We start from the raw sequence: 22,139 nt of genomic DNA on the forward strand, positions 1-22,139 counted from the left end.
ATTGGTAGGAGTTCTTGGCCAGAGACTTGGGAAAGGCATGATAAGAAGTGATAACATCATGTGCAAAGGCTCAGGGGTAGGAAATGCTAGTGAGCCCTGGGAGTCAGGCCTGAGCAGCCCATGTCCCAGAGAAATAGCTGACCAGGGCCAGATGACGGCTGGACACCTGCTGGGCACCCAATGCCACGCGTGTTCTTTAACCACAAGCTCCGGGAGCCAGTAGGGTTCTGATGCTCGGCAGTGAAATGCCCAGATTGTTTGGGAAGATCTAAAAAAAAAAGCCCAACACATGTCAGCATGGCTGTGAGGGAAGAGGCAGCCGCAGCAGGGCTGGTGGGAAAACACACTTCCCGGCCACATGGGGGAGTCACTCGGCAGCTTCCCTCCCGTGCCTGACGTGTGCACTCCATCCACAGCTCAGCATCCGTGGGAGGGACACACGGGGGGGCCCAAGGGGTCTGCCACCCATCAAGAGGGGGCCACGTCAATAAGCAACTCCAAGGACAGGGGACTAGCACGCAGCCGTTCAGAAGAGCACACGGACACAGCCAGAGCCCCAGAGAGACCGAAGGTGTCCGCAGCCTGCCTCGGGGTCCTGACTTCTTTGGGGGCCTGTTGGTAATAAAGGCTGAAAGGAGACACAAAAGTGCCAGGGGGGTGAGGTCACGACCTCGGAGCTGGGGCAAAGGGGATTTTAGCCTTCTCTGTCACTGTAAATGTTGTATAACGTTAACATTTAAATGGCTGAAAACTCTACCACTTTGTTAAAAGCTCATGTTACCTGGTGGGAAGGTAAATCGAAAGGGCAGCTGTGTGACCTGTATCACATGGAACAGCGGCCACTGTCCCAGGTACGGATTCTACGGAGGCCCTTGAACAGAGCTGAGTGGTGGACGCTGTTGTGGCGAATACCTGCGAAAAGTGCCCAAATGTCTGAGCAAGGACGGCCCTTCATGTGGCAGGGAGTATGCCGTGGTGAAAAAGAAGGGGGGCGACTGCCGTGCCCCGACGTGGGGAGGATTCCAAGCTGGGTTGTTACGAGGGGAAAGCAAGGTGGAGGGGTAGATGGCACGCTGCCGTCTAAAAACCGGGGAAAGCCACGTACGTCTGAGTTGGCTTGAATGTGCATGCAAAATTCTGGAAAAAACATGGAAACTACTAACAGCGGTTACCTGATTAGGGAGGTGGATAAAACAAATGGGGCAGGGAGACTGACTTTTCACCGGATGCCTTTTTATACTCTGGTGCTTTGAACCACGAGATGCAGTACCTATGCCCAAAATACAAGGAAACTGGTCTGCACAGAAAAAAAAAAAAAAAGCAGACGCTGTCAAATCTCTAAGAGCGTGGGGAGGGAATACAATCTCGCCGGTGAAAGTGGAGTGACCCAAAGAGTGGAAGCAGTGTGAGGGGCGGCGGGGACCCAGGGGGAGGGCTGGGCCCCCCCCACAGCCCAGAGAGCAGCCGACCGTACCTGAGGGGCCCACGTCCCACTGCGGGCCTCGGGCGTCTCTTCGAGCAGGAGATGCTCCCTGAAAAAGAGAGCAAGGGGTCCTCCGGCAGTGTGCAAGCCCAGATCCCAATCTCCCACGGCAACCCTCCTGATTGGCCTGTAGCACCCCCTCTTCCCAGCACAGCACCCCGGTCTCCCACACCAACCCTCCTATAAGCCAGATTTGAAGCTCGGCTCTGAACCCATCCCCCGCTCCCTGGCCTCCGTCTGCCTGTGCGCCCACCACACACCTCTGCTGCAGCCTCATGGGCCGTCCCCACTTGGAACGCCTGCCCCGGCACATGCTGTCTCTTGCACCTTGATGCCCTTCCCTGCACTGCTCTCCTGGGCGACGCCTATTGACCCGTCAGGGCCCAGCCCAAACCCTGCCCTCAGGGACATCCTCCTGACCAGGGCTGGTCAGTCTCCCTGGGGTACGTTCTCGTTATCCTCCTTGGAAGCCCTGATTCAATCACTGCTGTACCCATTTCCTCCATGTCTGCGATGGGAATCCCGTCTGAAGTGTCAAGAATAGGGCCGAGCAGATCTGGGCAGCTTGGGGAGGGAGGAAGGAGGTGGGGGCGGCACAAGAGACCCTCCTCTAGGATCCCGGAGGACAGGAGCAGAAGGAGGGGCTGGGGGTCAGGCCCCCCTGGGACACCCTCCCCACGAGGTCCCAGAGGCTGACCTGGCCAAGGGCCCCGAGGGCGCAGGGCTGCTGCGCGGGGGTGAGCCTGGAGTCCACCAGCCCGCCCAGGGGCGGTTCCTTCCCAGGAGTGCGGTTGTAGTAGCTGTGTTCTGTCTCGTCCTCGTCCCCCCAGGCCGAGTCCTCCGGCCCAGTCAGCCTGCGGACACAGAGCCAGCGGGAGCACAGGCCCCAGCACGGGACGGGGAAGGGGCCGGCTCCCAACAGGGTGCCGAGGACCCCAGGCCCAGGGACCCTGACCGCCCCCCATCAGCTGAGCGGTGGCACCAGGAACTGCTGCTGATGGAGGGTCTGGGTGCCCCTTTCTGTCCATCAAAGGGGACTCTGCACGAGCCTCAGCGCTTTGGCTGGGCCAAGCAGGGCCTCAGAAAAGCTGGTCTCCACCCCCTTTGCCCATGCCAGGCTTGCACCAGAGCCCGGAAGCCACGGCTTAGGGTGGTGACACCCCTCAGCATTGAAAATGCTCTCGCCCTCTGGCCCTGGATGGCGCCTTTGAAGTTTATGCCATGGAGACTCATCCAGGCAAGCGTGGTTCCTAAGAGCAAAAGACGGGAAGCCGCTGACTGCCGCTCAGTCAGGGAGGGACAGCAAGTCACAGTGGGGGCCCCAGAGGAGGGCCCTGCAGCCAGGGGAGGAGAGGGGCTGGGGCCGCCCCAGCGTGCGTGTGCGAGGGGCGTGCAAGCCCGTGCGAGGGCCACAGGGGCGTGTCCAGCTGCGCACGCCGGCCCCTCATCGGTGCATATCGGACTTCTAACAAATTCATTTTTTCACTACTTATTCTAGCCAATTCCTGTCTGTCCAGATATTTAAATAGCCGACCGCAGGCCACTGCCTGTCTCTGCCGGCCCAGGAGCCGAGGACGGTTTCTACACTTTTACGCCGCAGAACTGTTAAATGGCTAAGAAAACATCCGAAGAACACCATCTGATGACATGTGAAAGTCAGACGGAATTCAGAGTTTGGGGTGTCCATAAATAAAGTTCTGCTGGCACACAGCCCACCGCCGACTGCTCACACATCCTCCTTGGCTGCCTTCCGCCACAATGGCTGAGACAGGAGGGCGTGCAGTCCGGCCCTTTGCAGAAGCGCCAGCCACCCCCGTGCAGACTAATGACGACCGTATGACGGCCACCTCCCGCCAACCAGTTCCCTGAGCCCTCACCTCAGCCGGGAGTGGGGATGTTGTTATCCCAGCTTTACAGATGCGGAAATGGGGTCCTGGTGGTCGAGCCGTGGGCCACGAGGGGCACAGAGCAGGGAGGGGACAAGGACCCAAGCCCGGGGAGGAGGGGCAGGGCCGGCAGAGGGGCGGGGGGACGGGGCGGGCAGGCCGGTACCTTCCCGGGGGGACGACAACCCTGGGGGGGCTGTGCAGGTACTGTTTGAAGCGCAGCTCGAAGGCTTGGCCCACGGTGCTGATGACGCTCTGGGCGAGGCCCTCGCAGCACTCCAGGATGTGGCAGGCTGGGGGTCATGGCGCAGCCTCAGCGGGGCCTCGGCTGGCTGACGCGCTCCAGCCCAAGGGCCCCTCCCGCCCCCACCGGGCCTCACCTCTCTGGTTGATGGGGTCCTTGGCCACGTAGGCCACATAATCCACCATGTCCTGGGGAGAGAGGGCAGCGGGCGGAGGAGTCCCAGCAGCGCGGGGGGTGGGACCGATGGGCACAGGCAGGGGGTCTTGGGGCTGGGGGGGCAGAGGGGCCGGGAGTCCACCCCCAGTCCCGGCCTTACCGTGTCACCCCCCGACGCAAAGGAGATGGACTGCATGTGGTGGCTGGCGATGATCTGGCCGAAGAGAGACCACCAGTCACGGGGCTGCCGCTTCAGGGTCGGGGCAGGAGACAGGGGCTCGGGCCGGTCACTAGACCAAGGCCACGGGGGGGCCGGAAGGACAGGGGTGAGGGGATGAGCCATCCCCTCGACAGTACGCCAGGATGACCGAGAGCCCCACTGGATGGGCAGCCCCGCAGCCAGGGCAGGACGCAGAGACCCACGGCCACGCGGCCGCACAGGAGGACAAACCCGCCCCGCGCTGGTGGGCATTCTCACACGTGTGCACGTGGGCGCCAGGCTCAGACACGTCACCACAGCCCCGACACAGACACACAGACACACGTGCTAAAATCCACACGCGTCCCGCTGCGCAGTTCACACCAACACCTGCACTTCACCCAAGGTCCCCACCCCCCGCGCCCAGCATGCCTAGGTGAGTCCACAGACCCCGCCCTGGGCGGGGCTGGCGGAGGCTGGGGGGAGGGGCGGGCGGCGCTCACCTGGTGCGTGGCGGGAACGGAGAGGTTGAGGCCGTCGATGGAGATGCTGACGGCGATGCTCATGCCCGCGAAGCGCAGGTTGCTCTTGCCCAGGATGGAGGCCAGTGCCTTGTTGGGGGCCTGCGGGGGGCACAGGGCACCGGGAAGGTGGGCCCGCGGTGGGGCTCCAGCTGGGGCAGGCCCCGGGATGGCCATGACTCGCTCGCACCCGGAGGCCATGGGCCCCTCACCCACCTTCTTCTTCCAGGAGCCCCGGATGCCAGGCACGGCCTCATGGAGCCGGTTGATGGCTTCCCTGTGTGGGCGGAGGAGGGAGGGGGCTTAGAGAGCTTGGAGTGGAGGGAGCAGAGGCTCAGAGAAGGAGGGGTCAGAGGGCGATGGGCTGAGGAAGGGGTGCAGTGGATCCTGAGTGGGGAGGGGCTCAGAGGAGGGAGGAACGCTGGGGCACCTGGAAGCCTGGCCCAGGGGCTCCGGGCTCCCAGCCGCCCACCCCGTGTGCCCCGCAGGTGCCCCTGCCCTCAGCTCTCCCCCTCCAGCTCTTTCTTTCTCAGTGACCAGCGAACCTCTGAGCCACAGCCCACTTGACAGATTTGGGGGTCAGATTTGGGGCTGCTGACACAGCCCTTCAGCCTGAACCCCAAGTTCTGTGTGGCCACAGGCTGGCCAAGATTCCCATCTGTGGCATAAGAGGATGACCTCTGCTCTGGGCCCCCGGACGCAATGGCAGAACCAACCCTCCCAGACAGAATGGGAGAGACTCCACGAAACAGCTCGTCCCTCCGGAGGGGCTGGAACTTTAACAAGGTCCTGAGGGTCAGATGGACACACAGAAGGCTCTCAATAATGTCAGTGCCGTGAGGGGAACCAAGCCCTCACCCCGCAGGTGGGAAGGCAAAATGAAGCAGTAGCTCCTCAAAGTGTGAAGCGATCCACCCCCAGGTGCGCACCCTGGAGAACTGAAAACACACGTCCACACAAAGCCTGCTCGTGGGCGGCCACCGCAGCTCAACTCACAACAGCCCGAAAGGCAGAAAGCACCCGAACGGCCGTCAGCGGAAGATGGATAAACACAATGTGGTCCCTCCACACACGGGACCATCACTCAACCCTGCAAAGGGGGGAATCCCTGACACTCGCTACAGCGTGGACGGACCCTGAGAACACGATGCTCAGTGAGAGAAGCCAGACACAGAAGGACACACAGGGTGTGATTCCATGGATGGGAAACGTCCAGAACAGGCCAGTCCGCAGACACAGAGAGTGGCTGCGTGGTTGTCAGGGGATGGGGAGGGGGTGGGGTGACTGCTAATGGGGATGGGGCTTCCTTTCAGGGTGATGGAATGTTCTGGAATTAGATCATGGTGATGGTTGCTTAACTTGGAAAACAGCAAAATACATCGAATTGTACACTCTGATTGGGTGAATTATATCTCAATAGAGTTTGGGTGTACACTTTGATTGGGTGCATTATATCTCAGTAGAGTTTTTTAATGTCTCTGGTGAATGCACTCAGTCAGTTTCCAACATGCAAAACAATGGGGGCCCCTCCTGCCTCAGCCCTGGCTGTACCCTTGACTCTACGTGACTCAGGTCCAGGCAGCTCGGAACATCACGACACCACCACGCCTTCTCTGCACCAAAAAAAAGCCAGGACGGTGGACATGCCCTGGTCGCCTTGGACGGGCTCCCAGCCCCTTGCAGCCCTGCCCTGAGTCTCAACCAGGAGCCAGCAGCACCGCCCCCCCCCCCCCGGTGCCAGGACATGCTGGGGCGTCCTCAGCACCCCTCGTGGGACCCACACACTCTCTGAGGGATGCGCTGTCGTCTCCAGGAGATCATCTGGGGTCCGGAGAGCGTGGGTGACCGGCAGGCGGGGACAGAGCTGGGACTGTGCCCCACCCCAGATCGCTCTGACCCTGCAGAGCGCTGCTCCCCAAGCCGGGAAGGGGGAGGGAATTGTCGCCGAGTCCACCACCCTCACCTCCCAGCACAGAGCTACACACCAGACCCCCCCACCCCCGCAGCCGGGCCTCACCTGGTGAGCTGGGTGCGAGTGCTGAAGTCCAGGGAGCGCATGGAACGGAGGACTTCGATGCAGCCCATGTACTGAGGGGAGAGAGCACAGGGTGAGCGCCAGCCCAGCAGAGCCCAGCTGGGGCCTGACCGTGGAACCCAGGCCTTCCCTCCAGCGAGCCCTCCGCCCTCCCCTCCCGCCACCCTGGGCTCCAGCCCCCGCCTCTGTCCTTATGAGGCCCAGCCTGGTTGCCACAGGGCCTTTGCACCAGCCGGCCCCAGCCGGCCCTTCCCCCATCTATTTGCGGACTGCTTCCTTCCCCAGCTCCAGGCTCCCGGTCACCTCCTCAGAGCTGCCCTCCCTGACTGTAAGGGAGTTGTTCCCTGGAAGCGGTGGATTCCTCCAGGCTCAGTCCTGGCTGTTCGTTTAACCATCTGCTGTTCATTCTCTTTCTGCTCCACTAGAAGGTCACCTCAGGAGGACTGGACGGTGGCGACCCTGTTCACTTCTGCGTCCCCAGGGTCCGGGACAGAGGACGTCTGGCCCGCGAAGCCCAAAGCTTTGACTGTCTGACCTTTTCCAGGGAGAGTGTGCCCACCCCTGCCCAGATTACCATTTCCACGGAAGGTAATTCGGTAATTCAAAATCTCCAAGAGACGATGCTGAGGGACAGAGAAGGCAGGAACAGCCGGGGGAGGGGTGGGGCAGGGTGGCCAGACGACGGCCACAGCACCCCCCAACGTGCTGTCTGCACAGCTGGGAGGGAACCTGGCACAGCCATGTGCAGAGTCTGTCATATGATCCCATTGATGGGAAACGTCCAGGACAAGAAAATCCACAGGGACAGAGAGTGGGTTCATGGTTGTCAGGGGCGGGGGAGGGGCGTAGGGGGTGACAGCTAACGGGGACGGGGTTTTTTTGGGTTGATGGAATGTTCTGGAACTAGATCGATTTGGTGGTTGCACAACCTTGTGAATGTACTAAATACCACTGTACTGTGATTTCAAACGGTCAATGGGGGACTTCCCTGGTGGCGCAGTGGTTGGGAATCCATCTACCAATGCAGGGGACATGGGTTCGAGCCCTGGTCCGGGAAGATCCCACATGCCGCGGAGCAACTAAGCCCGTGTGCCACGACTACTGAGCCTGCGCTCTAGAGCCTGCGAGCCACAACTACTGAGCCCACGCACCTAGAGCCCGTGCTCTGCAACAAGAGAAGCCGCTGCAATGAGAAGCCCACGCACTGCAGCGGGGAGTGACCCCAGCTCGCCGCAACTGGGTAAGGCCTGCGTGCAGCAACAAAGACCAAATGCAGCCAAAAATAAATAAATTTTAAAAAGAAAATTAAAAAAAGAAAAACAAAAGGTTAATGGTAGGGACTTCCCTGGTGGTCCAGTGGTAAAGAATCTGCCTTCCAATGCAGGGGACGTGGGATCGATCCCTGGTTGGGGAACTAAGATCCCACATGCCACGGGGCAACTAAGCCCACGCGCCACAACTACTGAGCCTGCGCACCTCAACAAGAGAGCCCGCGTGCTACAAACTACAGAGCCCATGCACCCTGGAGCCCGCGAGCCACAACTAGAGAGAGAAAAAAAACCCACAGGCCACAACTAGAGAGAAGCCCGGGCGCCGCAACGAAAGATCCCATGTGCCGCAACTAAGACCTGACATTGTCCAAAAAAAAAAAAAAAGAAAGAAAGAAGGAAAGAAAATAAATAAATAATGGTGAATGGTTAACTTAGTTATGTGAATTTTACCTCAATTTTTAAAAATATTTATTTATTTACTTACTTATTTGGCTGTGCCGGGTCTTAGTCGCAGCACACAGGATTTTTTAGTTGCAGCATGTGGGATCTTTTTTCTTTAGTTGCGGCATGCGGGATCTTCATTGCGGCATGCAGGATCTTTAGTTGCGGAATGCGGGGTCTTTAGTTGCGGCATGCATGTGGAATCTAGTTCCCTGACCAGGGATCGAACTGGCCTCCCGCACTGGGAGCATGGAGTCGTAGCCACTGTGCCACGGGGAAGTCCCCTCGGCTTTTAAAAAATGATACACGCACACATGCTTTGACCCTGAAACTCCATTTTGAGGACTTTATCCCACAGACACACCAGTCTGCAGGCTCCCTATGTGTGCACAGGTGGCTGTTGGGAGCCATACTCCACCTTCCCTCCAGGGCTTCGCCCCCACCCCACCCCCACCCCCGCAGGACTGGTGCTGGGGCAGGTGCGCGGGTATTTATTGCCACCACAGTCCGGTGCGGAGCATGCCTTCCTATGCTGGCCCCGGGGGTGCCCTGCCCCCGGCCACCTGCCCCTCCCTTCCTGAGGGACTTGCAGCACTGGAGGAATAAACAAGAAATTGCAGACACCCCAAAACTTGACACATCTAGGGTTTTGAGGTCCAACCCAGGACGCCAGTTAGGTTGGAATTTCCCATAAACGATTAATATCTTCTTAGTGTATGTCCCAAATAACGCACAAAACATACTTATACTGACAATTGTTCGTGTTCATGGGAACTTTACATTTAACTGGGCAGCCTGTATCTTTGCTGAACCGAAATAAATCGCGGTGCTGGGAATGGAAGAGTCTGCAGCTGTAAAAAGAGCAAGGTGCCGACTAGAAGCCACAGTGCCTTTTGTGTGGACAAGGGGGCCAAGGAGGACACACGTGCACATAGCATGTGCGGACACTGTGTGTTTGTGTGTGTGCGCATGCACATGTGTGGGTGACAAGCTCTAGCAGGACACAGTAGCTGCTTCTACAGATGCCGTTGGCTGACTGTACAAGTGGCCACCAGTTCCTCCCCTCCCCCATCCAGGCCCTGGATTGGCCGTAATGCAAGCAGCACACGGACAGGCACGGTCACCCGTCACCGGAGCTTGCTCCCCTGCTGCTCTTGGGACCCTGCGACCCTGCCGGGGTACCCTGCCTGATGACGAGACACATGGCCCACCCCCATCTCCCCAGCTGACATGGAGCCAATCGCCATGTGAAGGAGGAGACCATTCAGCCCCAGCCGACCCACAGCACCACAGGAAATAAAAAGTGTTTGTTGTTTCCATGCACTAGGTTGTGCGATGGTTCGTTACACAGCAGAAGCTCCCTAGACAGTGGCCAGGAGAAGAGAGGGAGTAAGGCAAGTGAAGATCCAGGCCAAAGGGAACAGCAAGTACAGGCCAGAAGCGGGAACCAGCTTGGAGAGACCAGACTCACTCCAGTGTGGCTGGAGCAATGAGAGATGAGAGGATGTGGGACCCTGGAGCTGTGATGAGGGGCTGGGTTTCATTGTGACCAACTTGGGGGGCCGTGGGACAGCTTTAAGCAGGGAGGTGAACTGATGTGTCTCACCTTCATTGCATGGATGATAGACGACGTATGGATGGATGGAGGATGGATGGATGGAGGATGGAGGATGGCTGATGAGTGGATGATGGATGGATGGATGGATGATGGATGGAGGATGGATGGATGGAGGCTGGACGGATGGACGATGGATGGAGGACAGATGATGCAAGAATGATGGATGATGGATGGATGGAGGATGGATGGATGATGGATGGATGGAGGATGGAGGATGGATGATGAATGGATGATGGATGGATGGAGGATGGATGGATGAACGATGGATGGAGGATGGGTGAATGATGGATGGCTGATGAGTGGATGATGGATGATGGATGCATAATGGATGATGGATAGATGGATGGATGGATAGATGGATGGATGGATGACAGATGATACAAGGATGATGGATGGGTGACGGATGGACAGGTAGATGGAGGGACAGATAGACAGGTCTGCAGGGACTATGTGCCAGGCGTGCGTTAGACATGTAGAACCTCGAAGAGAATTAGCTGTGGCCCCGGCCCCCAAAGCAGACTCTCACACTGAGTGGACAGCTTTGCTGGGTGCTGGCGGCTCTAACACGGCATGCGTCTGCATGGGGCATCAGTGCTGCAGGGCCCCAGGGTCTGAGGGGTCTAATTCACCCTAACTAGTGTACAGCTCATTCTGGTTGTGTGACTGAAATCCTCCCAGTACCCCCAGCCCCGCCCTGGGTGAAGTGGGTGCATGACTCAACTGCACGGGAGAGGAGATGCAACACGGGTCCCCTTCCCGGAGGGTGGAGAACACACTACGAAGGCAGGGAAGGTAAGCAGGTGGCTGAAGCGCGTGCCGGCAGCGATGACACTGATAAGCCGCTTGTCGCACGCTGGGCCCTGTTCCAAGTGTGCTGCGCACATGACCTGTCAACCCGCTCCACCCCAAGCCCGCACTGCGCGGCAACATGACCCCTCAGGAAACAGCCCCGAGGGCTCTGTAACCCGTTGGCAGTCACAGGCCGTAGGCGGCAGAAATAGGATCTGAACCCACAGCCTGGGCTCTGGAGCGTCCCCCGGCCCTGCAGGAGGCGGTGAAGACGGCAGCAAACGACACGCTCAGGGGCCAGAGGGGCCCAGTGCTGCCAGACCACCTGAAATCCAGGGCCTTTGCCTGCAACACCCCGATTTGTAAACAATGACAAGGAATTTTTATTTTTAAATGAAGAAAAAAAAAAAGGCAGAGGTCAAATTCAGCCTCGGGCCTGCCAGGGAGCACGACCTCTGACCTAGGACCCCAACGTCTCCGAAGGCCAGCCGTGGTGTGTGGGTGACAGCCCCAGGAGGCTCTGTCCACATGCCCAGCCTCACAGCCTGTGAGAGGGACCTTAGTGGAAGGGAACCTCTGCAGATACAACCAGGTTAAGGATGTCAAGGTCAGACGGTCCTGGATTTAGGATCGGCCCTAAATCCGATGCCACACGTCCTCACGGGAGAAAGGCAGAGGGGGGCTGAGGGACAGACACGCAGGGAGAAGCATGTGGAGCTGGAGGCAGGGCTGCGGCCCCAGACGCTTGGAGACAGACTCGCCTTCAGAGCCTCAGAAGGAACCAGCCTGCCGACACCTTGATTTTGGACGTCTGGCTTCCAGAACCGGGAGAGGATACATTTCTGTAGTTTTAACCACCCAGTTTGTGGTCATTTGTTACAGCTGTCCCCGGGAGACCGACAGAGAAGCCTGGGAGGGGACCCCAAACGGCGGATTTGCAGCCCACCTTCCCCTTTGCCAATGCAGAAACAGAGGCCACCCAGAGCCGGCCCTAGGATGTAAGGGGAAAACCGAGTTACAAGAGGGAAAACTGAGGCTCAGAGCAGGAAAGGGACCCAGCCGAGTTCACACAGCACACCAGGGCGGACACAGGACGAGCACCCAGCTCACCACACTCCCCGCAGGACGCGCCACCCCTCACGGTGCAATAGGTCCTGTACCATTACTACTTAGCGTTTTCATTTTAAATAAACTCCATTTATAAACATAACTGAGTTTATTTCTGAAGGCAACTGTAGGAAACCCCCCCAAAGTCCATAAACTGGTGAATGGATAAACAAAATGTCATCCGTCCACACACTGGAACATTACTTGGCCATGAAAAGGAGAGAAGCCCCGCCACTCGCTACCACATGGATGGACCCTGAGGACACGACGCTCAGTGAGAGAAGCCAGACACAGAAGGACACACGGCGTGTGATTCCACTGATGGGAAATGTCCAGGACAGGCCAATCCACAGACACAGGGAGTGGGTTCCTGGTTGTCAGGGGACAGGGAGGGGGTGCAGAGTGACTTCATGGGGACGGGGCTTCCTCTGGGGTCATGAGAATGTTCTGGAACTAGATCATAATGAGTGTTTCACAAATCTGCAAGGGCACTAAGAACCACTAAAGCGTACAGCTTAAATGAGTAAGTTTTATGACACTGAATTACATCTCAGTTTTTTAAAAAATGTGCATGGGGAAACAAAAACAAAAAGGAGAAAGCAAAAACAGAAAAAGAAAAGAAAATGTGCATGAGTGGGAATTCCCTGGCATTCCATGTTCAGGACTCTGAGCTCTCATGGCCGAGGGCCCGGGTTCAACCCCAGGTCGGGGAACTAAAATCCCACAAGCCGCATGGTGCGACCAAAAAAAAAAAAAAGAAAGAAAGAAAGAAAAAATGTACATGAAGAAAAGAGGAAACTGCATATTGCTACCATAAAACTTGGGTTTGATGCCTAGCAGTGTTTCCTAATAACATTAAAATAAACACGTAATTATCAAAATGAAAAGTGTCCATCCAGGCAGAACTGTCCATTTTTGCTAAGACGAGTTTGTGAACGTTTGTTGGGCACCAGGCTGCTTGCAGAGTGTCAGAGTCCCCCCTCCACAGATGCAGTTGAGGAACAGACACACAGGGCTCTGGGCGGAGGGGCCCGGATGGTGGGGACTTGGTGGGGCCGGCGAGGGGGCCCCGGGCAGCAGCGGACTGCCTTTGCACACTTGAACACACCTATGTTACCCTTCCCTTTTAAAGGTCTGACCAAAAAAAAGTACATCCCCACAGATATGTGTTGCTTATAACGGAAACAAATGGGGCCTTGACCAGGGAGAAACATCGCCTTAACTGAGTGCGTTAGTCTCCTAGGGGGCGGCCTCGAACAACAGAGACTCCGTGTCTCCCAGTCCTGGGGCTCGGACACCCAGCATCCAGGTGAAGCAGGGCCGCGCCCCAGCTGGAGGCCCAAGGGAGGCCCTTCCTGCCTCTTCCAGCTACTGGTGGTGGCCAGCAGGCCTGGGCTTGCAGACACATCCCTCCGGCCCCTTCCTCTGTGGTCACGTGGCCTCTCCCTGTGTGTCTGTGTCCAGATTTCCCTCTTCTGAGAAGGACATCAGTCACACTAGATCTAGGGTCCATCCTGCTCTAGGAGGACCTCACCTTAACCTCATTGCACCAGCAAAGACCCTATTTCCAAATGAAGTCACATTCTGAGGCCCGGCGGACACGAACCTGGGGGGACGCCACTCTCCCCCGTACACCAAGCGATCAAAGTTTCCAGCAGCCGCGTCAGGATGCACGGGCACCCCTGCCTCCCGACCAGACGCACAGAGGCTGGCAGAGCCGGCCTCCATGCTCCCTGCCAAAAACGCACAAGGCGAGCCCGCCGCGAGCATCACGAGCCCAGCTGAGGGCCGACACAAACTCAGGGGCAGCCTGCAAAATCGTGGGGCGCACTCCTCCAAAATCTGGGGAGCCCTGCACTGACGCTGGTCCTGGGTCCCCAAGGACTTCAGAGCATCCTCCTGGGCGTTCGCGTTTGTGAAAAGCCCTCACCATTCACCACGACTCCAACCTAACACCATTTTACACAGAACTCGAAGCATCTAAGGGCATTTTTTGTTTGTTTTCTTTTCTACCGTGGCAAAATACACGTAACGTTCAATTTAACATTTTAACCGTTTGTAAGTGCACAGCTCAGTGGCACTAAGCACCTTCACATTGTCGTGCAACCATCCCCACCATCCATCTCTAGAACTTTCCCATCTCCCCAAACTGAAGCTCTGTCCCCGTGAAACGCCGACTCCCCACTCCTCCCCCAGCCCCTGGCCCCCACCGTCTACTTCCTGTCTCTGTGGATGTGACGCCCGCTGGGACCCCCTGTGCCTGGAATCACACAGTATCTGTGCTGTGGCTGGCTTCTCTCACTGAGCGTCACGTCCTCAAGTTTCATCCCTGGTGTAGCAGGTGTCAGAACCGCCTTCCTTTTTAAGGCTGAGTGATGTTCCACTGTGTGGCTGGATCACGTTTTATTCATTCATCCATCAACGGACAGCTGGGTGTTTCTGCCTTTTGGCTGTTGTCAATAGTGTTGCTATGAACATTGGTGTGCAAATATCTGAGTTCCTGCTCAATTCCCATAAGAGAAAAATACTTATCTCCTCCCTAGATGCACACACACACACACACACACACACACACACACTCAACCTCACCCATATAGCCAGTCATATACTTATCATCTTCCGGCTCTTTCGGGTGTATACCAAGGAGTAGAATTTCTGGATCACATAGTAATTCTATGCTTAACTTTCTGGTATGGTTTTAATACGCATCGAATGTAATGAAACTTGAAACTATCTTGTATGTTAACAGAAGGCTTCATTGTGTGTCGTTCAGGCTTTACCAAGAGTTGTCCGCTGTTTTGAGAATCACACGGCCTGCAGCAACTCTAATGGTGGTACTGGAGCTGCCAGAGTAACCCTGGAGCTGTTTGTAGCTGTCGTGTGAACGGTGGCTCCTGTCTCTGTCGCTGTGCGCCTAGAGAAGCTTACGCATTTACACACTGAAACATATTCTATGTTACTGTGAATTGCTGCCTCTGTGTTTCTCCTTTTTATTGCTGTTTTGTTACCTCGTATTGATTTTGGGGGGGATAAATGTGCAGGTAGGTGTTATATACGTGATGTTCATTTCAGGGTGGAGGTTACCAAACACTAGTTATAAATGAGCAGTGGTTAATTCAACGGTATTGCAAGCAGCTGGCTCAGGCTGGTGGTTCTCAAACACGAGTGGGTGTTGGAATCAGCCGGCAGGCTGGTAAAACATCGTTCACCAGGCCCACCCCAGAGTTTCTGACGCAGCAGGTCTGGGGTGGAGCCCAAGAATGTGCATTTATAACAAGTTCCCCGAGGTCTGGGCACCACACTCTGCTCACCATTGGTTCAAGCCAATTTGGTGGCCCACCTCCCCTGCCACGAATGGAACGTGACACCTCCGGCCAGCGAGGTGTGGGGAGAAGAACGAAAGGGATGGCCTTTTCTTCCAGTGGACATGGTTGGATCTGCATGCGTTACCTGGTGCTGTGGCCGCTCTTTTGTGACCATGAGGACGGCTAAGCCAGCATGCTGAAGACGGCAGTGGAAAAGATGGAAAGACCTGGGGCTTCAGGGATATGCTCAAGTCATTGAAGTAATCCACCCTGGAGCCATCCTACCCCATTGCCTTCAAGGAATCAGCTGCATTTGCAGCTAAAAACACCTGAGCACAGCTAACCTCCCAAGGTTCCCCACACACCACCACCTACGAGACCAGCCTTCAGGAAAGACTGGGCAGTGGAGACAGCCAGGCCTGGGCCCCTGGGGCAGCTCTAGGTCTCTCTGTGCCCCATTCAAAGCCTTCCTCGTGAGAAACTCGAGAGAGCGCACGGTGAGGGCACCTCGAAAAGCAGAAAGGGCTTGTTAGTAGAATTTTCGTAAAAGTGTAATAGGGAAGAAACCTTGTATTCTATTACAAACTAATCGCTATGGGGATGTTGCCTAAAAGCTTAAATTAAACACAATGGCCCATCTCCGGGAAACCTGCCTCCTGCAGGAGGAAGAAATTAACACCTGCCCTCCGGAGGCTGACGGGAACCAGGAAGTGCTTGGCTTTAGTCCCGCCCCTTTCAGTATGGAAGAATCCTGCACGCTCTCTCAGGGAAGATGGCTCTTTGGGACGCAAGTCCACTGTCTTCTCCAGATCAAGTCGCTATTCCTTGCCCCAACGACTCGGCTCTCGATTTACTGGCCTGTCCTGCATAGACCAGTACAAGCTTGGACTCGGTAACAAAAGGAGAAGTGCCCGGCGTGGAAACAGCCCCGATGGAAGGAAACGGGATGGATCCACAGACGGGGCAAGTATCCATCTAGACCAGAGCCGTCCAACAGGGGCGCGGAGTGCCAGGCGACCACTTGAACTTAGCTTAAAATGAAGCAAACTGAAAGTTGAGTTCTTCAGCTGCCCCAGCCCCATTCGAGTGCTCGTGGCCACACGTGGCTACCAATGGGACAGCACGGACCTGGAACATTCCACGTCCGCCTCTGGGCGGCACTGGTCTAGGCTAGTCCCACGGGCAGTTTAGGGAACGTCACAGGACACTGTCTGGGGCTTTCCGGAAAGGGCATCCTTAGAAGGACCTGGCAGGAGAGGGCTCTTTTCTGGAGGGTGAGGGGACAGAGGAACTGATCTGAGAAAGGAAAAGCACGGCAAGGGTGCTGCATACGTTTCTGGGGATGGCTGTGCCAAAGCCCCACAAGCCGGGCGGCTCAGAACAGCAGACGTTTCTTGTCTCCCAGTCCTGGAGGCCAGACACCCCTCACCCAGGTGTCGCAGGGCCGGGTCCTCCCGGAGGCTACAGGGGAGGCTCCCTCCCGCCCGCCCCTTCCGGCCTCCGCTGTAGCTGCCCTCCTGCCTCCCTGGCCTCGAGCTGCGTGGCCAGCGTCTGCACGCGTGTCCTCACATGGCTCTCTCTCAAGGCCGCCAGTCACTCGGTCCAGGGCCACCCTAATGCAGGAGGACCTCTTCTTACCCAATGACATCTGCAAAGACCCTATTTCCAAATCAGGTTGGGGACACTATTCACCCCCAACACAGATGAAAAGAACGTGAATCCATGACAGGGTCCCCAAGCTGTGAAATTAACCAACCCCAGAGCCGCCACCCGCCCGGGGCTGCTTCTCCCGTGAGATGATCGATGTCGTTGTGGGTCTAAACTGCTCTGGGTCAGGACTGCCGCGATGCCGCTGAAGGCACCACAGCTGCTACCACCCTCGCCGGGCTCCTTGACGCGGCTGCGCCTCCGTTTCCTCCCCTAGAAACTGGGTAGGAAATCTCAGGGTTGGAGGCTCCACACTAGCGTCTAGAAACCCAGGTGCCCTGATTGCATCACTGCTCGCTGAGTCTCCCTTTTCTTGTCTCAAAACAGGGACCATTCCAGGGTTTTGTGAGGGTTCTGTGACATCAGGTAGGTGAGTCAGCTGCTGTATTAGTTTCCTCTTGCTGCTGTAACGAATTACCACAAATTTAACGTAAATGTATTCCCTTACAGTTCTAGAGGTCAGAAGTCCGACTGGGGCCTCACGGGGCTAAATCCAGGCGTGGGCAGGGCTGGTCCTTCCGGAGGCTCCAGGGCAGCATCGGTTCCCGCCTTCTCCAGCTTCTAGAGGGACCACACCCCTGGCTCGCGGCCCCTCCTGCATCCTCACAGCCAGCAGCGCGGCATCTCCCGTCTCCCTCTGCCTCTGACCCTCCCGCCTCCCTCTTATAAGGACCCTGGGATGACGCTGGGCCCCCCAGGGAATCGAGGGTCCTCCCCATCTCGGGGTTCTTAACTTAATCCCTCCTGCAAAGTCCTCTCTGCCTTGTGAGGTGACACATCCTCGGGGCCCGGGACCAGGATGGGGACGTCTCTGGGGCCGTTGGTCTGCCAACCACCCTGGTAGTTGCCAGGTGGCAACGAGTTCAGGCTCTGAGAGGAGCCTCAGCTCTGGGTCTGGTCCTGGATTCTCACCATGTAACTGCCCTGCCTCCCTGTCCCTCCGTTTCCCCACCTTACATAAGTGGGGACACACATCCCCTCTTGAGGACCCAGGGTTGGACCTGCCTGTCCCTGCGTAAGCTGGGATACGGCTGCTCCTGCCTTCACTTCACACTCCTCTGTGAAGCGGGAGGGGACTCCGTGGCTCCCAGGACACCTGGTGGGTGCAGGTGCAGGGAGACAAGCGGCTCCCAGGGGAGGAGCAGGCCACGGAGGCTGGTTCAGGGCCCGCGGGGCCGCGCCTCTCCAGGGAGCCTGAGTCAGGGCACCACACCCATCAGCCAGCGACTCCCGCTGGCTTGTCTCCAACGTGGATGCTGTGGTCCCTCTCTCCCCAGCCCCACGCTGCCCTGGCCCATTGCATCCGCTAACCCGACTGCTCCCCAGCCACCTCCGAGGTCTCTCTGCTGCCCTTCCAGCCCCACCTCCAGCCCATTTCCACAGGAAAGATCCTTTCAGCTCCAACGCTGCCCTGCGACCCTGCCTAGAGCCATCCAAAGCCCAGCTTCTCCCCACAGCCCCCAAATCTTATTCCTGCTCTTGTCTCCCTCCATCAGCCCCACCACGTGGGTCTCCGGCGACTCCCCGAATGTGCCCGCTGAGCCCCTGCCTCGGACTCTCTCCCCAATCGTTTCACGTCTGGGGCCGCAGTGGCTTCAGGTCTCAGCTTAAATGGCATCTCCTGAGAGGCGCCTCGCCCACCAGCCCGGCTAAAAGCAGCCACCAGTCTCTTGCTCTGACATCACTCGATTGTAATTTCTGCACAGCATCTACCAGTGTCTGCCATTTCCCTGTTTGTCTCTTATTTATTTACTGTCAGCCTCTCCCTCTAGAAATCTGAGCCCCATAAGAGCAGGGATCAGATCTTTCCCATTTCCTACGATACCATCAGCACCTGGCAGGGCGAGGCATGCATTAAATATTTGCTGCATCGATGAAAACGTCAAGATTGGGCTTCCCAGGTGGCATAGTGGTTGAGAGTCCGCCTGCTGATGCAGGGGACACGGGTTCGTGCCCCGGTCCGGGAAGATCCCACATGCCGCGGAGCGGCTGGGCCCATGAGCCATGGCCGCTGAGCCTGCGCGTCCGGAGGCTGTGCTCCGCAACGGGAGAGGCCACAACAGTGAGAGGCCTGTGTACCGCAAAAAAAAAAAAAAAAAAAAAAAAACCATCAAGATCATTGGAATAATCCAACAGCCTGCACTTCAACAACACGAGTATCTGAATTCTGAACACTCCTAATCCCCGTGGCCGTGGCCGGTGGGCAGACACAGCTCGCCCCTGAGGGGATGTGGTTTGAAGCCCAAGGCATCACCCACAAAACATCTCACTACAAAATCAGTCTTGAATCCAGTGAAGCTGAGATTCAGCAAAAGAAGGGGCCACAGCCAAGTTAGAAGACGCCAGGAGAAAACAGGGAGACCCAGCGTTTGGGGCAGCCTGAGGCCCGGCACGTCTAACAGGTTTCCGGGACGCAGTGGACCCTGCCTGGACCACACATGGACAAGAGTCAAGGCCACTGGGGGCCGCCACAACAAAGCACCACAAACTGGGGGCTTAACACAACAGAAATCTAACCCTGACCCTACTGTTCTGGAAGCTGGAAGTTGGGAATCAAGGTGTGGCAGGGCCCTGCTCCCTGGCGGTGAGGGGCTCAGGGGAGGGCCCTTCCCGCCTCTTCCAGCGTCTGGTGGTGGTGAGCGGCCACCGTCAGTGTCCCTTGGCTTGTGGATGCATCGCTCCATTTCTCCCCTATTGTCACGTGGGCCCTCCCGGTGCGTTTGTGTCCAAATCTCCCTCTTCTTATCCAATACGCCGCCCTAATCCAGTGTGATCTCATCTTAACTTGATTATGTCGACAAAGACTCGATTTCCAAATAAAAACCATATTCACGGGTTCCTAAGGTCATGAATCTGGGGGGATACTATTCAACGCAGTACGGGGGTGGGGGGCGAGGCGGGGAGAGGTTGTAAAAGAACCAAAGACAAAACAACCAACTACAAAGACACAGACCTCCAGGATCCTGGCCCCAAAAACCAGACTGAGGCGCTGTGAATACTGCCGGACCCTGGATGTGACAATGAACTGTGGACGGGCAGGGCCCCGGTGGGCCAGGGGGCCGCACGGAAGCATTTTACGGAGCGTCTTCCCCCGGGCCGCTTGCCTCCTGACGGTTCATCAAAAACTACACACAGGGGCAGACAGGCTGAGCGGGGAGCGTGCAACGTTCACAGGCGTGGGTGCTAGTACGGGCCGGCCAACGGCCCACGTCTCCGTACGTCCAAAAGGTTCATAATAAAACCAGGACAAATGAAGACCTGTTCCCTTACAGCACCTTCCAAGTTCCCGGAGTCTCACATCTCGAACCCTGGGGCCTAGCGGGGCCCGGCCTTTCTGCGCCCCACCTCAGGCCAAGGTCTCCGGTTCTGTAGTCTGGGAAGGAGGTTTCAGTGGGGGTCTGGGTATCAGGACGCCCCCACCCGCATCCTCCCCTCCCCCCCGCATCCTCCCCTCCCCCCCGCAGACGGTGGCCAACGGAACGGGGGCTCCGCTTAACCCGCGCATGCGTGCCCCCCTCCCATCAGCCGCCCTCTCCCCGCCCCTCCCCACGTGACGCCGTGGGAACCTGGACCCCAGCGCCTCCCGAGTGGGGGCGGCCCGCTGAGCGCGGGCTGGCGATGGGGGTCTAGGGTGATGGGGAGAGAAGGAGGGACGGAAAGAGACCTGGCTCTCGGGGTCCAGAGTGTCCCAGAGAAAGAAGTGGGGGATGGGAGCCCCTGTGCCCAGGCTGGGGCTCCGGGGAGGATGGGATCTCAGGGTCGCGCCGGCCCACTCACCCGAACGATGTAGGAGACCCCGGGCCCCAGGACCCTGGCGTCCGGGTGTAGCCAGCCGTGCGCCGGCTTGTGGATGAAGCTGCCTTTGCGGATCCACTCGTCGGCGGCGGAGTCCGGGGGCCCGGCTGCCCCCCGCGCGCCCCGCGACCCCCGCGCCCCGGCAGCCCGGCAGCGGCTGAGCGCAGGCAGGGGGCAGGGCGCGGTGCAGCGCGGCTCGCAGGCGCCCAGGACCGCCGCCGCCAGCGCCGGGACGCCGGCCGAGCCGGCCGGCTCGGGCTCGGGCTCGGCTCCCCCCGCCGCCCCCGCGCCCCCCGCAGCCCGCGCCGCCGCCGGGCCGCGGCCCAGGAAGCCGGCTGGGGCCGCGAACTTCCACTGCGGCATGCGCGGCAGCAGCGCGCAGAAGGTGGTGGGCGCCTCAGGCTCCGGGGGTGCGGGGGGCGGGGGGGCCGCGCGCCCGCCCGGACCCTGCGTCATGGCCGCGGCCGCCCGACCGAGCCCGACCGGGCGCTGAGCCTGGCGCGGAGGAGGCCCTCCCGCTCCCTCCCGCTCGCTCCCCGCCCCCGGCCCGGTGATGTCATCCGTCCGGCCCAGCGCGCAGCCGCGGGGGGCTGCGCCCCTGGGACCCCCGGCCCTTGGCGCCCCGGTGCCCGGCGGGGAGGCTGGGGAAACTGAGGCCCGCCGAGGGCACGAGCGCTGACTCGGGTCCGGCAGCCAGGGAGGGAGCGAAGTTTCGAACCCAGGGCCGGGGCAGCGACCCCTCACTTCGCCCCCCACCCGTCGCCCGAGTTCCTAGAAGCACAGAGGCGGGAGAGACTTATAAATCACTTCCTGTCTTCCCTTCTCGCCGTCGGGAAACTGAGGTCTGGAGAGGGGCGGAGGCGCGGTCAAGGAAGGAGAGCGCCCCAGCCCCTAAGCTTAGCCCCTCTGTTCCTGCCGGAAGTACTTGAAAATCGGGCCCTGCTTTATATCCTGACAGGGGAACTGAGGCTCCGAGAGGGGAAGGGGTGTGCGCCCGAAGACACGCAGCGCAGACTCGGGCCCTACGCTGCCTTGCCCTGGGCCTCACTTTTCCCGGCTGTAAGCCAGGGGCGCGGGCCGGAGGGTCACGGGCTCCTCCTCCATTTCTGGGGGGCCCCGTCCGGCATCAACTCAACTGAACTCCAGGGCCTGAGCCTCCCAGGCCTGCCGGCTTGTCCGTCCGCCAAGGCCTCAAGGGTTGCCGCCTCTGCACCGGGGAGCGGACGGTCTCGGTCACCCCAGGACCCAGCCTCCCAGCCCGGGGCTGGCCGATCCCCTCCCCTCCCCCTCCAACCCCGCCCCAGGCAGGGCCGGCTGCCGGGAAACAAAGGGAGGGGCCGGGGCCGGGGCAGGTGGCAATGGAAGGGAAGGAGGGGCGAGGCCGCTAGGGGTCGGATCGATAAATCAGAGCGGTGAGATCACCGCGCGGCCGCCTCCCGCGGGCTGGGGAGGAGGCGGCGATGGGGGCTTGCGGGAGGGGCGCGCGCGGCCGTCATTGGCCGGCGGGGTGGACCGGGGGCTGCGATGCCCGAGTCCCGAGCCTCTCGCCTAGGGAGCCATTGTGCGCCTGCGGTCCGCGAGC

The 22,139-nt window shown here is 58.8% G+C and overlaps 1 protein-coding gene across 4 annotated transcripts in view; it reads right to left on the reverse strand.

Annotated features, from left to right (window-relative positions):
- SHC2 (SHC adaptor protein 2) overlaps positions 1–21,028 on the reverse strand; it is a 29,825-nt gene extending 8,797 nt beyond the window's left edge. For 3 of the 4 annotated variants that reach the window (XR_004480068.2, XM_033416723.2, XM_033416725.2), the window contains exons 1-9: positions 20,540–21,028; positions 6,507–6,577; positions 4,706–4,766; positions 4,472–4,591; positions 3,930–3,983; positions 3,750–3,801; positions 3,536–3,662; positions 2,181–2,337; positions 1,475–1,532 (exon numbers count right to left, since the gene is read on the reverse strand). Coding sequence is in view for 3 of the 4 variants with exons in the window: in XM_033416723.2 (XP_033272614.1) it covers positions 1,475–1,532; positions 2,181–2,337; positions 3,536–3,662; positions 3,750–3,801; positions 3,930–3,983; positions 4,472–4,591; positions 4,706–4,766; positions 6,507–6,577; positions 20,540–21,013 (1,174 nt within the window). In the remaining variant the exon portion in view is untranslated. Of the gene's footprint in view, positions 1–1,474; positions 1,533–2,180; positions 2,338–3,535; positions 3,663–3,749; positions 3,802–3,929; positions 3,984–4,471; positions 4,592–4,705; positions 4,767–6,506; positions 6,578–20,037; positions 20,132–20,539 lie in introns of those variants that run through there. The other variant, XM_049708247.1, reaches the window with a different exon arrangement.
- Positions 21,029–22,139: the final 1,111 nt, after the last annotated feature.

The sequence above is a fragment of the Orcinus orca genome, chromosome 3 (genome assembly GCF_937001465.1).
Source record: "Orcinus orca chromosome 3, mOrcOrc1.1, whole genome shotgun sequence".
Lineage (NCBI taxonomy): Eukaryota > Metazoa > Chordata > Mammalia > Artiodactyla > Delphinidae > Orcinus > Orcinus orca.